Consider the following 15,213-nt stretch of genomic DNA (forward strand, 5'->3'; position numbering starts at 1 on the left):
CGTCCATCAAGTCGGTGATGCCATTAAAAAAATGCTCTTTTGTAATAATGAAAGTGTGATTTTTGCTTCAGTGCTTGAGGCATGGTGGTTCCGTGAGCCCCAGGCTTTGAGTAGCTGTCGAGGCTATACGATGTCGCAGCCCACAGGCAGCCGGGAAGAGTCACCATAATGCATGCATATTGTGGCAGTCCTCATGTTTTGGTGGTTGACAGTGATTTTAAAGCGTTGAATTGTAACTTCACAATTATATGCTATGTGCTACAGTGGACTTTTAGAAAACCAGTATGCTTTTCTGGCGTTGCTGCTGCTGCTTCTGCTAAGTTGCCTCAGTCGTGTCCTACTCTGTGCGACCCCATAGACGGCAGCCCACCAGGCTCCCCCGTCCCTGGGATTCTCCAGGCAAGAACACTGGAGTGGGTTGCCATTTCCTTCTCCAGTGCATGAAAGTGAAAAGTGAAAGTGAAGTCGCTCAGTCGCGTCCGACTCTTAGCCATCCCATGGACTGCAGCCCACCAGGCTCCTCCGTCCATGGGATTTTCCAGGCAAGAGTACTTTCTGGCGTTAAGGACATCTAAAATCTGGAAATAATTTTAACATGAAACAACAAATCAGTTCCTAGTCATTCCAGGTAAACAAACTCCTACTATAGTCTCAGGTCCTCAAACACCCGTGGGCCTTCTCTTCTCTCTCAGCCAAGAAACCTTAGACGCTTGCGACCCCTTTCCTTCTTGGCCGGACTCGTTCCTACTCATCCTTCAGGCCTCGGGTGCGGGGCCACGTCCTCTAAGATGCCCTGCTCAGTCCCCACACGCCTATGACTGGGTCATGCTATTTTGTCCTTGTGTCTCTTTGCCTATCTCTGTCCTCCACTGGACTGTAAAACAGGGGCAAGAACTTTATTAATTCACATTTTATCCTGGAACATAGTGGGCATTCAGCTTATTTATTGGATGAATAAATGAATGAAGGAAGATGAATCAGAGGAATTAAAATCAACTGAGCAAGGTAAAAGTGGGACAATTGAAAGGTCTGTGAATGTTCTGTATAACCCAGGGATCCTAGAAAAGCTTTGCAGATTAAAAAAAATAAAGTACCCGAGAGGCCTGCCCCGAGCCCAGTGTCCAGAGTAAGAACTGCTGCGGAAGAAGCGCCGCTTTGAGCTTTTCCTTCCTGTCTTTCCTCAGGCAGTGCCAGCAGTCACCCCTGTGGACGAGGAGAGCTCGGATGGGGAGCCAGATCAGGAAGCTGTGCAGAGGTAATGTGGCATCTGGCAGTGCTTGCAGAGCGTCCTTGGGCAGGCTCCCCCTGCGACCAACGAAAGGTCACCTCTGCCCAAGGAGGTGGTCCAGTGCAGCTTCAACATTTGTGTGGTCTCTTTGCTCAAGCCAGATGGCATGTTCCTCCCCACACGGAAGTCACGGAAGACTACCCAGAAAATGTCATTTCTGTAAGCACCATTGGAAGTCCCCTAAGTGACAGCAATAACCATAAGAACTTTTTCTCTCCTCCCTCCTTCCTTCCTTGCCCCCTGCCTTCATATTGCAACTCTGATAGTATTCACAAGGCACAAAGCCTGCTCCTACCTGCCAAGAACTGTTACTGAAAAGGAATTGGAGATTTGGGATGACAGTGATCCTAGCTAGTCTGGCCATGGACCGCTGGCATGGACTCTTCCTTTCCAGGAGAATGAATACCTCTTGTACTGTTTGCTGTGTTTCTGCCATCCCCTTGTATCAACAAAGAGATATTGAAAAAAGAATATGGGATTCGGTCCAGGGACAGATGCAAATATCCATTGTTTGCAGAGATGCCTAATTCACAGAAAACGGCAGTGACCATCAGGCATGCTGTACTGTTCATTTGACCTCAGTTCCATTAGCCGTGGTCCTCCAGCTTCATGCATGATCCCTTGTGGGAGTTGATTTTCTTATTTTTCGGGGAGGGCGGGGGTTGACCAGAATCCAGCATGTATTTTCCCAGAAATACAGGTGTTCTTCAAGATTATATGTTTTTTCCCTTGAGGGAAGTTGAAATAAAATGGTTTTCATGGGCTCTTGGGGAAACTTTGGGTGTTTTTATCAAATGGATATTAAACCACTAATGGCTTACCTACCTTCTGGCAAGTTTACATACCACTAATAACTCTCTAGCGTGTTAACTGGTTTAAGCTGAAATGGGCAAAGTAGTTAAGAATGAATGAAACAAGACCTCTTACCCGGATGGTTGCTGGCCAGTGTCCTTTCTCTACCCGCTAGTAGCTCTGCATGAGAGCTGCTGTCCAAAAAGAAGCTGGTCCCGTGTGGAAAGAACAGTGGAGAACAGGGGTGTTGGCAGGTGGGCAAGTTCCTTCTACAGAATAGCCAATAGAAGAATCGCGTTGACTTTGTTTCTTTCTTGATGTTATTATTTCGATAGGTTGCCGATCACAGGGTGTATAAAGTTGCATATGGGCCCTGCTGGAGTCATGAAGAGAAATTAGGAAACTTACTGCCTTCCTACTTGAATTAGATAGCAGTATTTCATCTTATCTTCTTTGTCTTACATTTTACCCCTCCAGCTCCTCCTTTCTTCTTTAAAGACCAACATTTAAAGGGTAAAATGCCCATCCTTTTTGATGTCATGGAAGGAATGATGCTTCTTTTATTCAGGCCCAAGAAGAGCAGCAGTGGGGAAGGAAGTCATCGTCCAGACCAAGGGGGGGGACCAATGCGTTATGGTATTAGTGGTGGATCTGAAAGACCTTCAGAATAAAAGTCATCAGCTTGTGAACTCTTCAGCTTTTGAAACTTCTCTTTTCTTGCCTTGCCTTTTTTCTCACCTAAAAAACAGTTCTAAACATTTCATGTGGTTTCATTTCTTCATCCTTTAGAGAATGTTGGTCCCCTGGGGACAGCATCAGTTTTTCTTTTCCAATGATGGAGTTACAGTCCTGGGGCATGAGGAAAGGGTTGGTGTGGGAACTAACTTAGCCCCATGCAAAAGGATCTTTTTCCATGATTTGTAGCGAGGTCAGCCTCAAACCCCGGGGGCCAGTGGCCTCAGGAGACATACACAAAGCCCATCTGAATCTCTCTCTTGGCTCATCTCTAGGAACAGTCCTTAGGGCTCATTTCCTCTGACTTGTATTTTGGAAATGTGGAGGGAAACCAAGGAACAAAATTAACCAGCAGAAAATACATTCTTCTCCTGAATGGAATGAAGTCAGGAAAATTGATCCACTTCGTGAGCGACATCTGTTTTCTCTCTTCTCTTAACGGCTACTCTTAGGTCCAACATTGAGCCACTTCAGTGGGAAGCCAGCTTTTGTTGGCCTTCTGGGACATGTCTCACTTCCATCCAGTCAGGAATCTGTTGGCCATTGAGCCCTTTCTGTGCTCTGGCGCCACTTCATTCTGAGTGCTTTGGATTAACTTCTAATGCTTCTTGCTGAGGAGTACTCCTGTCTGTCTTTTTTACTATGAAATGTGCTCCTGCTTGTTGCAGGTACTTGGCAAATAGGTCCAAAAGGCATACACTGGCCATGACCAACCCTACAGCTGAGATCCCACCGGACCTACAGCGGCAGCTAGGACAGCAGCCTTTCCGTTCCCGGGTCTGGCCCCCTCACCTGGTACCTGATCAGCATCGGTGAGTAGCCACGTGAGCCGTGGGAGCTCCTTGAGGCCCATCGGACAGGCCCCTTTCTGGCTAGTCTTAAGACATGATGACTAGCATCGTGGCTTTAAATAGCATCCTGAACCTTGCATCTTCTCAGCTCCTTGACTCAGCCGTGCCCAGGGCCATAGGAGACGCTTCTTTCCCATTATCTCGTAGACGTGTTTATTGCCTGCAGTTGCTCCTCATGACTCTAGACGTTGACTCATAGATGAAATTGAACTTGAAACCTGCAAGTGAGTGAAGCTCTCAGAAGACCAGCTGGAGATAGGATTTGTAACCACATCAGTAGGCTTGACTTTTAATAACCCATCGCCATCAGAAGGATGAGCATTTCTTATCATGTGACCCCTGAATGAGGAGCTTGGATGGGGGAAAACACATTCCTTTGTGAGTGGTAGAGTGGAGACACTGCATCCTCTTGAGTGTTGTGCTTGAAAGTCATCCTTGCAGTATTCTGATGGAAAAATCTTCTAGTAGGTCTCTGGTAAATTTATAATTCATTTTCTCTTAAAGACATAAAAACAAGTGTAGCCTTCCTTGCCAAGAGAACTTCACAAAATTGAGTTCAAGTAAGCCTGGGAACGAGGGGAGTGACACCTTGCTAGATTAAGAAGGTGGTTATCTTCTGTGAACTCTGTGATGACCAAGAATCTTAGCTTAGTCCTTTCCAAAGCTGTCCCCAAGCTCACAGGCCACAGTTTCAAAGCCACCACCAGTCGCTAGAGCTTGTTTGTTTTTTTTTTTTTTTTCCAGTCTTTTTGGGAGGACAGTGAAGAGCAGCCTTACTTGGGAAGTTGGGAAAGCAGATTCTGAGGAAATTAAGTTTATAAATGTGTTGTTACTCAGTCTTGCAGCCAGACTCACACTGGCAAGCTTGACACAGTGTTTGTATTGTGTCTTGTTACCCACTGGGCATCATAGGTAATCAGCAGAGACAGGTGACCTCTGAGCAAACTGAACCATCATTCATGCCACGTTGGAACTCAGAAAGAAGAAAGATAAGGTTTCATAAGTGACCATAAATAATATGGTACAAATGGTCTGTTAGGAGTGGCATGAATGACATTTCTCAAATAAAACTCTGGGGGTACAGGCAGTATTTTTCTCAGGAGAACCTCTCAGGAACCTCACTGTTACAGTTCTACACCACTTTGGGTGATCATTAGCTGCCCGTACATTTTCTATGATTTCTCAATAACTCTGAGCTCTCTACTGTTACCTGATAGACTTTTATTGCTTTATTTCTCCCTGTTCCTATCTTTGCTTCCTTGACAGCCCCACATTTGGATTTTCAGCCTTTGCCAGGCTCTGTTGTTTACTTTCAGTCCTTTGGGTGTAATCCTTGTTTAATTCAGGTGCTCCTCAGGCCGTGTTCTTGTGGGGCAAGCATGAAGATGAGTGCATCACCACAGTCTGCCTTTATCGCTGACCTGACACTGTGTTTAGTCCTGTTACTAAAGGAAGGCCACGCTGGCCCACAGCTCCATTTGTGTGGTTTCCACGCTGCCTGGTCATTGTCAAGGCCTTGCCTGCTGGAGATCTGTCTACTGTCTGTTTCTGTGTGAACACTCTTGGTAGAGTGTTTCAAGGGTTCCCTGTGGTCAAGCCAGTTTGAACTGGAATGAATACTCTGTGAGTGACGGATGGTGTAAGGTGCGGTGTTTATGCAGACTCAGCTCGTCTCCATGGAGTTGCTGTAAAAGCATGGTGACACAAGAGACTGAAGCAAGTCTTCAGGGCAAAAGGGAAACTTTCCAAGGCTGTGCAACACTGAGAATGGGTGGCCTGGGGAGATTATTGAATTCCTTCCATTTGCTGGAGGAAATGATACAAGAACAGCAGATATGTCTATTCTTCTGGGGTATTGTAGATGAAGTCCAACATGAAGACAGAAGAGGTATCTGAGTGCGTAATCCTGGAATTGTGTAATTTATAAATTAAAAGAAAAATTAAGTGTAATTAACCAAAAAAACCTAACTAATACAACATGGATTTTATTTAGGTGGGGAGCCAAGTCCCTGTTTGAAGAATGTAGTGGGAATATCAGCCTGACCTGAGGCTGTCCTGAGTTTGAATGTGATTGCTAATAAAAATAAAAGACAATTGATACTGTCAGTGCTTCCAAAATGAGCAGCTACTTGAGAACTATTCTTCTGAAGCTTCTTGTGCTGGGCTGCCCAGGCTGTCAGTCTGTACACAACCCGATCTTCTGGAAAAGTCATGAAATACCTGGATCTGGGGTGGGAGAGAATGTGTTTTGTACAGACAGACTATAATTAACTCCTTGAAGAACACAGATTTCTGAGTGAATCAGAAATGTGTCCATCATCAGAAAATACTGAAAGTGTAAGAATCAAATTCTAGGAGAAAATAGTACCTGCTTGTTTTAATTCCAAACACCTGAAGTAGAAACAGAAATAAATATTGAGGAAATACCCCTGAGACCAGCTCCCATGATCACTGTTTCTGGAGTGTGTCTTCCAAACTCATTTGTCTTTCGTGTTACCGAACCCAGTTACACGTTGTGTTCATTTCATCAGCTCACTGCTGTGTCAAGCTTCAGGTGGAGTCTCAAACAGGAGCCATCATTAGAGGGTAGAGGGCTTTTCCCTGCTGCCAGAACTCTTTTAACTCCTCTGCACACTCATCAGCCCCTCCTAGACCCTCCCTGTCTGCTGCACTTGAATTCGCTTGTTCACCCGCTTTCTTAGCCTTGGTTCCGCTTCTGTCCAGAATGAGTAACTGGCAAGGTGGTACATCATTTCACCCACAGCTCAGTGTGATGTCATCTCTGCCCTGGACCTGAAACCCTGATCCTTTCCATCAGCTGCTGGAATGCTGCCTTGGCAGTCTTTTATCTGCTTACTTCAACCCATAAACATCTCTTTCTGATTACGTAACAAGTATAGGTCTTAGCTTCTAACTCTCATGTTGTCTTAGGCATTCCTTATTGATAGCTCGTTCTTTCTTTCTGTAAGACGCTGGCTTTGTTCTTATTGAGCAGTGGGGGTCATTTTGAAGGTAATCCACACGATTCCTCTTTCATTAGCAGGTTGGGAGGGTGCACTGCTCTGAGAAGTTACCTCTCACAGCAGATAACCTTATTTGCGTTGACCAGGTATGTGCAGGATCTTCAGGCCCACGTTACTTAAGGATGAGCTGTCTCCATCTGGGGATCAGAGACCCCCAGTTTCCCCACTTTAAGCTCCACCTTGTGTTTTCTAGCATAAAAAACCTATGAATTCCAGGCCAGACCTTTGACCCCAAAGTTGACTGTAGTTTCCCTCTGGTCGGTCATACAGAGGTTACTACTCAGGGAAAACTTTAGGTCACACGGGTAGGTTTGTTCTAGGTTTGTAAAGGCAGTAGATAGAGACATGACTGTAAAAGGAGGAGTTCCTGTACAGCTGGGCTTGAGGGCTACTGTGAAGCTCCTCTCTCTCTGACCCAGTGTATTTGTAAGAACTGGATGTATCTGATCCCAGGACCTTCCCAGGCTTGGACATTAAGCCAACTCAAGGTAAGTGGCAATGGAAGATGGTCACTTGGAGGCCTCTAAAGGGAAGGCAGGCTAGGGAAACGACTGGCCTCTGGAGATGGCATGGAAATGGCATAATATGCCAGGCTGCGCGTGTAGCCAGCAGCTTTGTGTTCATCTGGAACAGCGTCCCTAGGTGATTTGGTCAAAACCCCTCAGTCCTAGCCCCTAACCTTCTCTTCCCATATATTCAGCTCCACCTACAAGGACTCCAACACCCTGCACCTCCCTACGGAGCGTTTCTCCCCTGTGCGCCGGTTCTCAGATGGGGCTGCAAGCATCCAGGCCTTCAAAGCTCACCTGGAAAAAATGGGCAACAACAGCAGCATCAAACAGTTGCAGCAGGTAATGTTAGAGACGGCAGGCACCTCTGGAGAAGCATGGGTAGCAGAGACCAGCATGGGTAACAGACTGGTGTTGCAGGAGGACACGGGTGTTAAGCTTTCTGCCCCCTCACAGCAGCACTGCAGTTTTAGAGGTGCCAAAGCAGATAGTCCCTTACACGCTTTCCTTCCTTCTGCTTACGTCCAGCTTTCCCCAAGAAGGGACTAAATTTCCTCCTGTCTCTGTGGTTCCTTAGAGAGGAATTTCTGGGCTTGGGTTTCAGTGGGAAGCACCTGGAAATGTCTTTTGAAGCAACCCTGGCGTTCCCCTCATGACTTATGGGCACTGGGTCTTGTTAGAGCCTGCTCTGTGTTCTTACCACCTGGCATACTCTCCAGCTGGTATGGAATGGTGCTCCCAGAGGAAGGAAGTGTACCTCCAGGCTTCTATAAAGGGCCGGTTTCCTTTCTGCCTTCCTGACGACCAAGCTTCGAGTGGCATGTGCTTTGTACACCGATTTCACACTGGAACCTTCGCTCGTAGCCAGGCCATCTTGGTGTTTTTCCCTTCATGCAGCCGGCACAGAGCGTGAATATATTTAGTACACAAATGCCCACCTAAAGGGGTTAGTTGTTCATCAAGGACACAGTTCTTCTCTGTGGGTTCCTTCTGCCCTTGAGACCCAGGGCAGCTCTGCGTCTGCTGACGGCACTGCATGGGGTAGGCCTGGCTGTATCCCCTCTGTATGAACTGCTTTCCCTTCAGGAGTGTGAGCAGCTGCAGAAGATGTACGGGGGGCAGATTGATGAAAGAACCCTGGAGAAGACCCAGCAGCAGCATATGTTATACCAGCAGGAGCAGCACCACCAAATTCTCCAGCAGCAGATTCAAGTAGGCCTTCCCTCTCCGCTTTCTCCACCTTGTCTGGAGTTTGCTCTCAGGCCGATGGGCCTGTCAGTGCTGGAGGAGATCACTCAGGGCAGAGTGGAGTTGAGTTATTTGTGTGGTTGCCATGTTTGAGTCAAGGTAATCAAGCCTTTTGATGAACGACGGGAGCATAAATCTCAGTCACAGATAGTCTCTTCCCTTCCCGAGAACACCTCTGGTTAGTCTTCAAGCTCACGAGTATTTTTTTCTCCTTTCCCGCATGTATTTTAGGACTCTATCTGTCCTCCTCAACCTTCTCCACCTCTTCAGGCTGCATGTGAAAATCAGCCCGCCCTCCTCACCCACCAGCTCCAGAGGTAATGAAACATGTTCTTTGCCTAAGCTGTTGGCCTAACTCACATGGGAGACATGACTGACTATAGCATTCATCTTGGAAAAACCCATCTGAAAGGCAGGAAGACCAATTTAAATTTCAGCAGCTTCCTAAAATCCTGACTTCCTGTGCCACATCATTTTCTTATCCCCATGAACCATGTAATCTGACACCTAATACAGGAGGCCAGATGCAGTGACCCCTGCCTCCTTGTGACGTCTGGGAAAATAAGATGCAAAGAGTCTTTCAGTAGACTGTGGTGGGTGGCCTGTGTGTGTGTGTCTAGCCTGAAAGCTTATGAAAACTAAAAATGGAGTTTCTGCCTGTGGGTATCAAATGGCTGAAACTAACTTCAAGGTTATATTGTCACCTCAGGAAGTGTATTTACTCATCTGGTTCTGTTGTTTTTGAAGGTTAAGGATTCAGCCTTCCAGCCCACCTCCCAACCACCCCAACAACCATCTCTTCAGACAGCCCAGTAACAGCCCTCCCCCCATGAGCAGCGCCATGATGCAGTCTCACGGTGAGTGGAGAGGTTTTCTCCGAACCGTGAGCCACAGGAGAAGTGAGGCTTCGTCTTGATTGCCTCAAGCCACTGGTTGGGGTGACGGAGCAACATGCTGTGTAAGGGGGTGGTTCTAGTGCCAGGCTGCCTTGGCTTGGCTCCTGCTGCAACCAGCTCCTTAGCTGTGAGATCTCAGGTAAACTACTTAACTTCCGGGCATCTCTGCTTTCTCAAGTGTAAGACAGGGATAATAATACTATGAGATATGTATGTTAGGTATAATACTTAGAATAGCCTCTGGAACAATATAGTTCTCAATAATGGTTGACTGGTATTGATGTTTTCATAAAGTCCCCTCCAACTGTACCAAACGAATGGGCTACTACCAGAACCTTCCCTCTTGTCACTCCTGAGTTTGGTGGTCCTCTGGGCACATGGCTCCTCTCTTGTGGGTGTTCAGATGGAGGCAAAGATGAGCAGGCCCTAATTTATACAGTCCTTCAGAGGCCAACACTCTGAGGGGTTAGCGTTCGGAAAACTGAGAATCTCTTAAGTAGCACCACCCAGTCTAGATCCCCTGAAGAGCCTGAGTTGGTCTCAAAGCCCTTCTTACTCAGAGTAGGGTCCCTGACCAGCAACATCAGCAGGAAAAATCAAATCTCAGATCCTATCGCAGACCTGCTGAATCAGAATCTGTTTTAGCAAGATCCCCAGGCCCTTCATACGTGCATTAGAGTTTGAGAAGCATTGCCTTGAATGAGAGCTACTCAGAGAGTAATCAACGGGCAATTTCTTGGAATTGCAAATTCTTAGAGCCCCGTCCTTACTTACTGAGTCAGCGTTCTGAGGGTTGGGCCCAGGAGTGTGTGTCTTCACGAATCCCCCAGAGGAACCTTCCATGCCCTGGAGTTGGAGGAGCCCTGCTCTGGGTGGTATGCAAGTTGAGCGTCCTCAGTGGCTCCTATGACTTCTGGCCGCAGGTAATCCGGGCATGTGGTCACTCTGGGGCTCCTTTCTCCCCAGGTGCTACATCTTCCTCCCAGTTTCAAGGCTTCCCCTCCCGCAGTGCCATCTTCCAGCAGCAGCCTGAGAACTGTTCTCCTCCTCCCAACGTGGCACTGACCTGCCTGGGCATACAGCAGCCTCCCCAGTCACAGCAGGTGACCATCCAAGTCCAGGAGCCTGTCGACATGCTCAGCAGCATGCCTGGGGCCGCTGCCGCCTCTGCAGGCCGGGGTGTCTCCATCAGCCCCAACACCAGTCAGGTTCAGATGCAGCTCCGGACCAGCCTGATGGCCGCCCTCAGCTATGGGCACCGGCCCTTGTCCAAGCAGCTGAGCGCCGACAGTGCGGAGGCCCACAGGTGAGGCTGCCTGGAGTCTCCCGGCCGTCTCTCTGGGGGACCCAGGTGGGAGGAAGCCCCTTAGTAGGAGGAGAGGAGAACAGAAGGGCTCTGACTGGGCTGTGCTCATTTCAGCCTGACTAAAAGTGAGGCAGTGGGCTTGGGATGGACTTGAAACCTATATGCTGACTCAAGATCAAAATGCTAGTGAGACGCAGGCGGATAGTGATGCAGCTACCTTACTATATAGGCTTCCCAGGTGGTGCAGTGATAAAGAACCTGCTTGCCAATGCAGGAGATATAAGAGATGTGGGTTTGATCTCGGGTCAGGAAGATTGCCTGGAGGAGGAAACAGCAACCCACTCCAGTACTATTGCCTGGGGAGTCCCATGGACAGAGGAGCCTGGTGGCCTATAGTCCATAGGGTCACAAAAAAGTCAGACACGACTTAGCGACTAAACACCACTACCACCTTACTATAGGTCTGCAAAGAAGAAGAGGGCCAGTTAGAGGAGTAGGTAAAAATTTCAGTTACCCTCGTCTGTTCTTCTAGGATTGTTTCTTTCCGTCACTCATAGTCTAAGAGATGGGCACATCTTAATTCAAGTGATGTTGCTACCCTCAGGCGCGAGGGTGTGGTGGGGGTACTGCCTGCACCGCCGTCCTCCCTGGGCCCGCGGCTCTCTGTACCAGCAGAGGCGCTGCTGAGGAGGAGTGGCAGCCGTCCCCGGGGTTTACACAGTTGTCACACGGATGCCTGGTACTCACTCCCTTTTGTGTCTGCAGCTTGAACGTGAATCGGTTCTCCCCTGCTAACTACGACCAGGCGCATTTACACCCCCACCTGTTTTCGGACCAGTCCCGGGGTTCCCCCAGCAGCTACAACCCCTCACCAGGAGCGGGGTTACCTCCCACCCACGCCCTGAAAGTCCCTCCGCTTGACCAGTTCCCCACCTTCCCTCCCAGTGCACATCAGCAGCCACCGCACTATACCACATCGGCACTGCAGCAGGCCCTGCTGTCCCCCACGCCGCCAGACTACACGCGACACCAGCAGGTGCCCCACATCCTCCAGGGACTGCTCTCCCCCCGGCACTCACTCACCGGCCACTCGGACATGCGGCTGCCCCCGGCGGAGTTTGCACAGCTCATCAAAAGGCAGCAGCGGCAGCGGCAGCAGCAGCAGCAGCAGGAATACCAAGAGCTGTTCCGGCACATGAACCAGGGGGACGCCGGGAGTCTGGCTCCTGGCCTTGGGGGACAAAGCATGACGGAGCGCCAGGCTTTGCCGTATCAGAACGCTGACTCTTACCACCACCACCACACCAGCCCCCAGCACCTTCTGCAGATCAGGGCGCAAGAATGTATCTCGCAGGTCTCCTCCCCGACCCCGACCCACGGTTACGCTCCCCAGGCGGCGCTCGTGCACTCAGAGAGCATGGAGGAGGAGTGCTCCTGCGAGGGGGCCAAGGACGGCTTCCCAGACAGGAAGAGCGGGAACACATTGACCAAAGGTTGCCATGACAGCCCCCTGCTCTTGAGTACAGGCGGCCCCGGGGACCCTGAATCTCTCCTGGGAACCGTGAATCACGCACAGGAGTTGGGGATCCATCCGTACCGACAGCCGGCTGCCGCCTTCACTAGAAATAAGGTGTCCAGCCGAGGTAAGAGCCCTGCAGGGTCGATCTCTGGGCCAGCCTGCCCTCGTTCAGTGAACTCAGCAGTGTTTACCTTTTTCAGCTGGTACTCTGGGTTGCTAAGAGAGAAAGAATTCCTGAGAAGACCTGCAGGACCTTTTAGGGGAGAAGCACGTAGGAAATGGGTATCTGATGGGGAAGGGAATCTGTTTGCAGAATTAAAAGAGAGTGATAGAAAATGAACACACAGATGATGGTCAGCAAGATGTATTCCTTGTTTTCCCATATTCAGACTGTGGTTCCTTAGAATCCAGAATTGCTCATCTGTCATCAAAATAGCTAGCTTTAACCTCTGTGATAGAAAAAAGTCAGCCAGTGCTAGGGAAACAGGGTTTAGCGTAAACAGTTTTGGAGTAAGTCAGGGTCCCTCGGTCCTGGACTTGCCTCTGTTATGAGTGCAGTGACCTTGTCACTTAACCCTCAGGTTCTTATTTCCCCATCCGTGAAAAACGGCAGGAGGAATAACAGTCCTTTGCAGAGTATTTATGAAGATTAAAACATACACATATGTGTTTATGTTGATACATAATGTTTGTGTGTGTGACACAGGGGGAGAGAGGCATACTTGATCATCTGAATGTATGATTTAAACAATTTGAGGTATTATTATTCTGATCACTTCGTTAATAAGCTAAGTACAGGATGTTACAGCATCACAAGGGACGCCATGCTGTGTCATTTAGCATCACTGGATAATTAACGAGGGCACTCATTTTCCTTTGGAAGGAGGTTGGCGTCACTGTCAGTGAGTTACGCTCAGAAGCGGCCTTTCATTAGTGTCATGGCATTCACCCTACCCAGAATCTGGACTGACATCCATCCCGTCATCACAGATCTTGAAAGCAAGTTTCTCCATAAAATATTCAACCCTGAAACTGGGCACTTTGCCCACACTCCCTTCTTGAAGCCTGTCCTGCCCTGCACTTTAAAGTCAGTACACCAGACTCAGCTCCTGGGGCAGCCGGGTCCCCAGGCACAGGGCAGGATGGAGACCCGAGCCTGAGTCCGTTTATGTGAAGAGGGCGTGGCGCCGTCAGCTTGTGCTCATTGAGCGCCAATAGGGATGCAGTTCCATAAACCCCGTTAGGTCCTGGGGTTTTGAGCAGATGGGTACCATCCAGTTTGAGGTCTGCACCGGTCAGACGTATTGTGTCCACCTGCGGTTGCTGGATTTTTGAGTTGACGTAGGCTAGGGGGAGGTTTTGGGACCAAGTCATAGGTGGATTGGCTGACAGACTTGGGGACGTTTAGGCTTGGGGGGAAAACTCAGGAGAGCCATCACACTTGTCATATGGAAAAGGATTAGATTTCTCTGGATTCATATTATGAGGCAAAGCCAAGACCAGGATGAGAGTTGCAGCAGCTTTCAACCCCCAGGGAAGCCTTTGCAAGAACTTTCCAGAAGAGGCTGCTGAGCAGACTGGGAGCTTTCTGTGGCTGGGAGTGTTCTAGCAGAGGCAGTTTGACGGCATCAGGGATGCTGGGAAAGCTTCCTGTGTGAACGACAGCTTTCATCGGAAAAGGAGGCGAGCTAACATGTCCCTAGCGCATTTCACATGCCGCACACCAGAGGCTGGTCACACGTAAATTCGCCTAATCCTCACAGCTCTTCCCATCCCCATTTTACCAGTGAGACAACTGAGGCACAGATTAAGTAATTCACCCCCAAGGTCCACAGCTAGGAAGTGGCACTGAACCCGAGAGCTGCTCACTCCACTCCAGCAGACGTGTCCTGAGCACACACCGCGTGTGCAAGACTCCAGGAAGGAGCAAGCGAGCAAACAGTGCACACTCTCCACCCCTTCACCCTGCGTTGCCGTATGTGAAAATAACCTTTTGAAATATTTTTCTTCAAAAATGATTCTCTCTCAGTTCCTTTCACTTTTCCCTCCTCTGTGACAACTATATACAGAGACCAGGAGGCTTGAATGTGCTCGTGTCCTCCGACTGTCAGAGGAACCCCACCCCTTCTGGCCGGCTTGCGGGTCTGTTTAGTGCCTAAAGGAAGGCAGAACGTGGCAAGTTCAGGTGCTGTGGGAGCACCAGAGCCAGGGGAGACTGGTTCTCTTTCAGAGCAGAGCCAGGTTTCCCACAGTGGGTGACATTTGAGTAAGGTCTTGGTGACTTCTCCGGTGGCCCAGTGGTAAAGAATTCACCTGCCAATGCAGGAGACTAAGGAAATGCAGGTTCAGTCCCTGGGTCGGGAAGATCCCCTGGAGAAGGGCTTGTAACCCTTTCCAATATTCTTGCCTGGAGAATTCCCATGGACAGAGAAGCCTGGCGAGCTTCAGTCCATGGGGTCTCAGAGTCAAACATGTCTGAGCAACTGACCACGCACAGACTTGGTGGATGAAGAGGATTTTGCTGTTTGGATTTAGGGGAGAAGCATGAGGAAAGGCCATGGGTGAGAGTGTCTCAGGAATGTTTTAGGGGGAGACAAGCTGCCTTCCTTGAAGTGCAGTCTACATGAAGAAATTAGAAGCTAAAGGCAAAGGTTTCCTGAAACCCAGAGTCTGATCTGGATCCAGCAGCTTTAAATCAGTTCACTTCAGACCAACACATGAGTCAGGAGTCTCTTGACAGATCCCTCCTACCGTTCCCCAAGCTGAGTGCCTGCGATCTCTTCTCCCTCTCCCTTCTCCCTGCCTTCTTAGACCCACCGCCATCACCACCACTCTTCTCTGCATGCGTCTCTTTCTCTTTAGGTTTCTGGAAGAATCCAGCTGTAAATACACCCCTAAAGGTTTCAGCTCAAAAATACCCTGTTCTTGTTGCCTCATGATCAGGTTTGAAAGTCTTAGTCACACTGTCATGTCTGACTCTTGGCGACCCCAGGACTGTAGCCCCCCAGGCTCCTCTGTCCATGGGATTCTCCAGGCAAAATACTGG

The 15,213-nt window shown here is 49.0% G+C and overlaps 1 protein-coding gene across 4 annotated transcripts in view; it reads left to right on the top strand.

The window, feature by feature from the left end:
- Positions 1-15,213, top strand: part of SIK3 (SIK family kinase 3) — a 264,012-nt gene that overhangs the window by 239,562 nt on the left and 9,237 nt on the right. The window contains exons 14-21 of one of the 4 annotated variants that reach the window (XM_006056875.4): positions 1,185-1,255; positions 3,484-3,627; positions 7,390-7,540; positions 8,285-8,410; positions 8,678-8,763; positions 9,194-9,303; positions 10,309-10,648; positions 11,414-12,291. In XM_006056875.4, coding sequence (XP_006056937.2) covers positions 1,185-1,255; positions 3,484-3,627; positions 7,390-7,540; positions 8,285-8,410; positions 8,678-8,763; positions 9,194-9,303; positions 10,309-10,648; positions 11,414-12,291 — 1,906 coding nt within the window. The remainder of the gene's footprint in view (positions 1-1,184; positions 1,256-3,483; positions 3,628-7,389; positions 7,541-8,284; positions 8,411-8,677; positions 8,764-9,193; positions 9,304-10,308; positions 10,649-11,413; positions 12,292-15,213) is intronic. The other 3 variants (XM_025266844.3, XM_006056876.4, XM_025266845.3) reach the window with 3 other exon arrangements.

The sequence above is a fragment of the Bubalus bubalis genome, chromosome 16 (genome assembly GCF_019923935.1).
Source record: "Bubalus bubalis isolate 160015118507 breed Murrah chromosome 16, NDDB_SH_1, whole genome shotgun sequence".
In the NCBI taxonomy this organism is placed as follows: domain Eukaryota; kingdom Metazoa; phylum Chordata; class Mammalia; order Artiodactyla; family Bovidae; genus Bubalus; species Bubalus bubalis.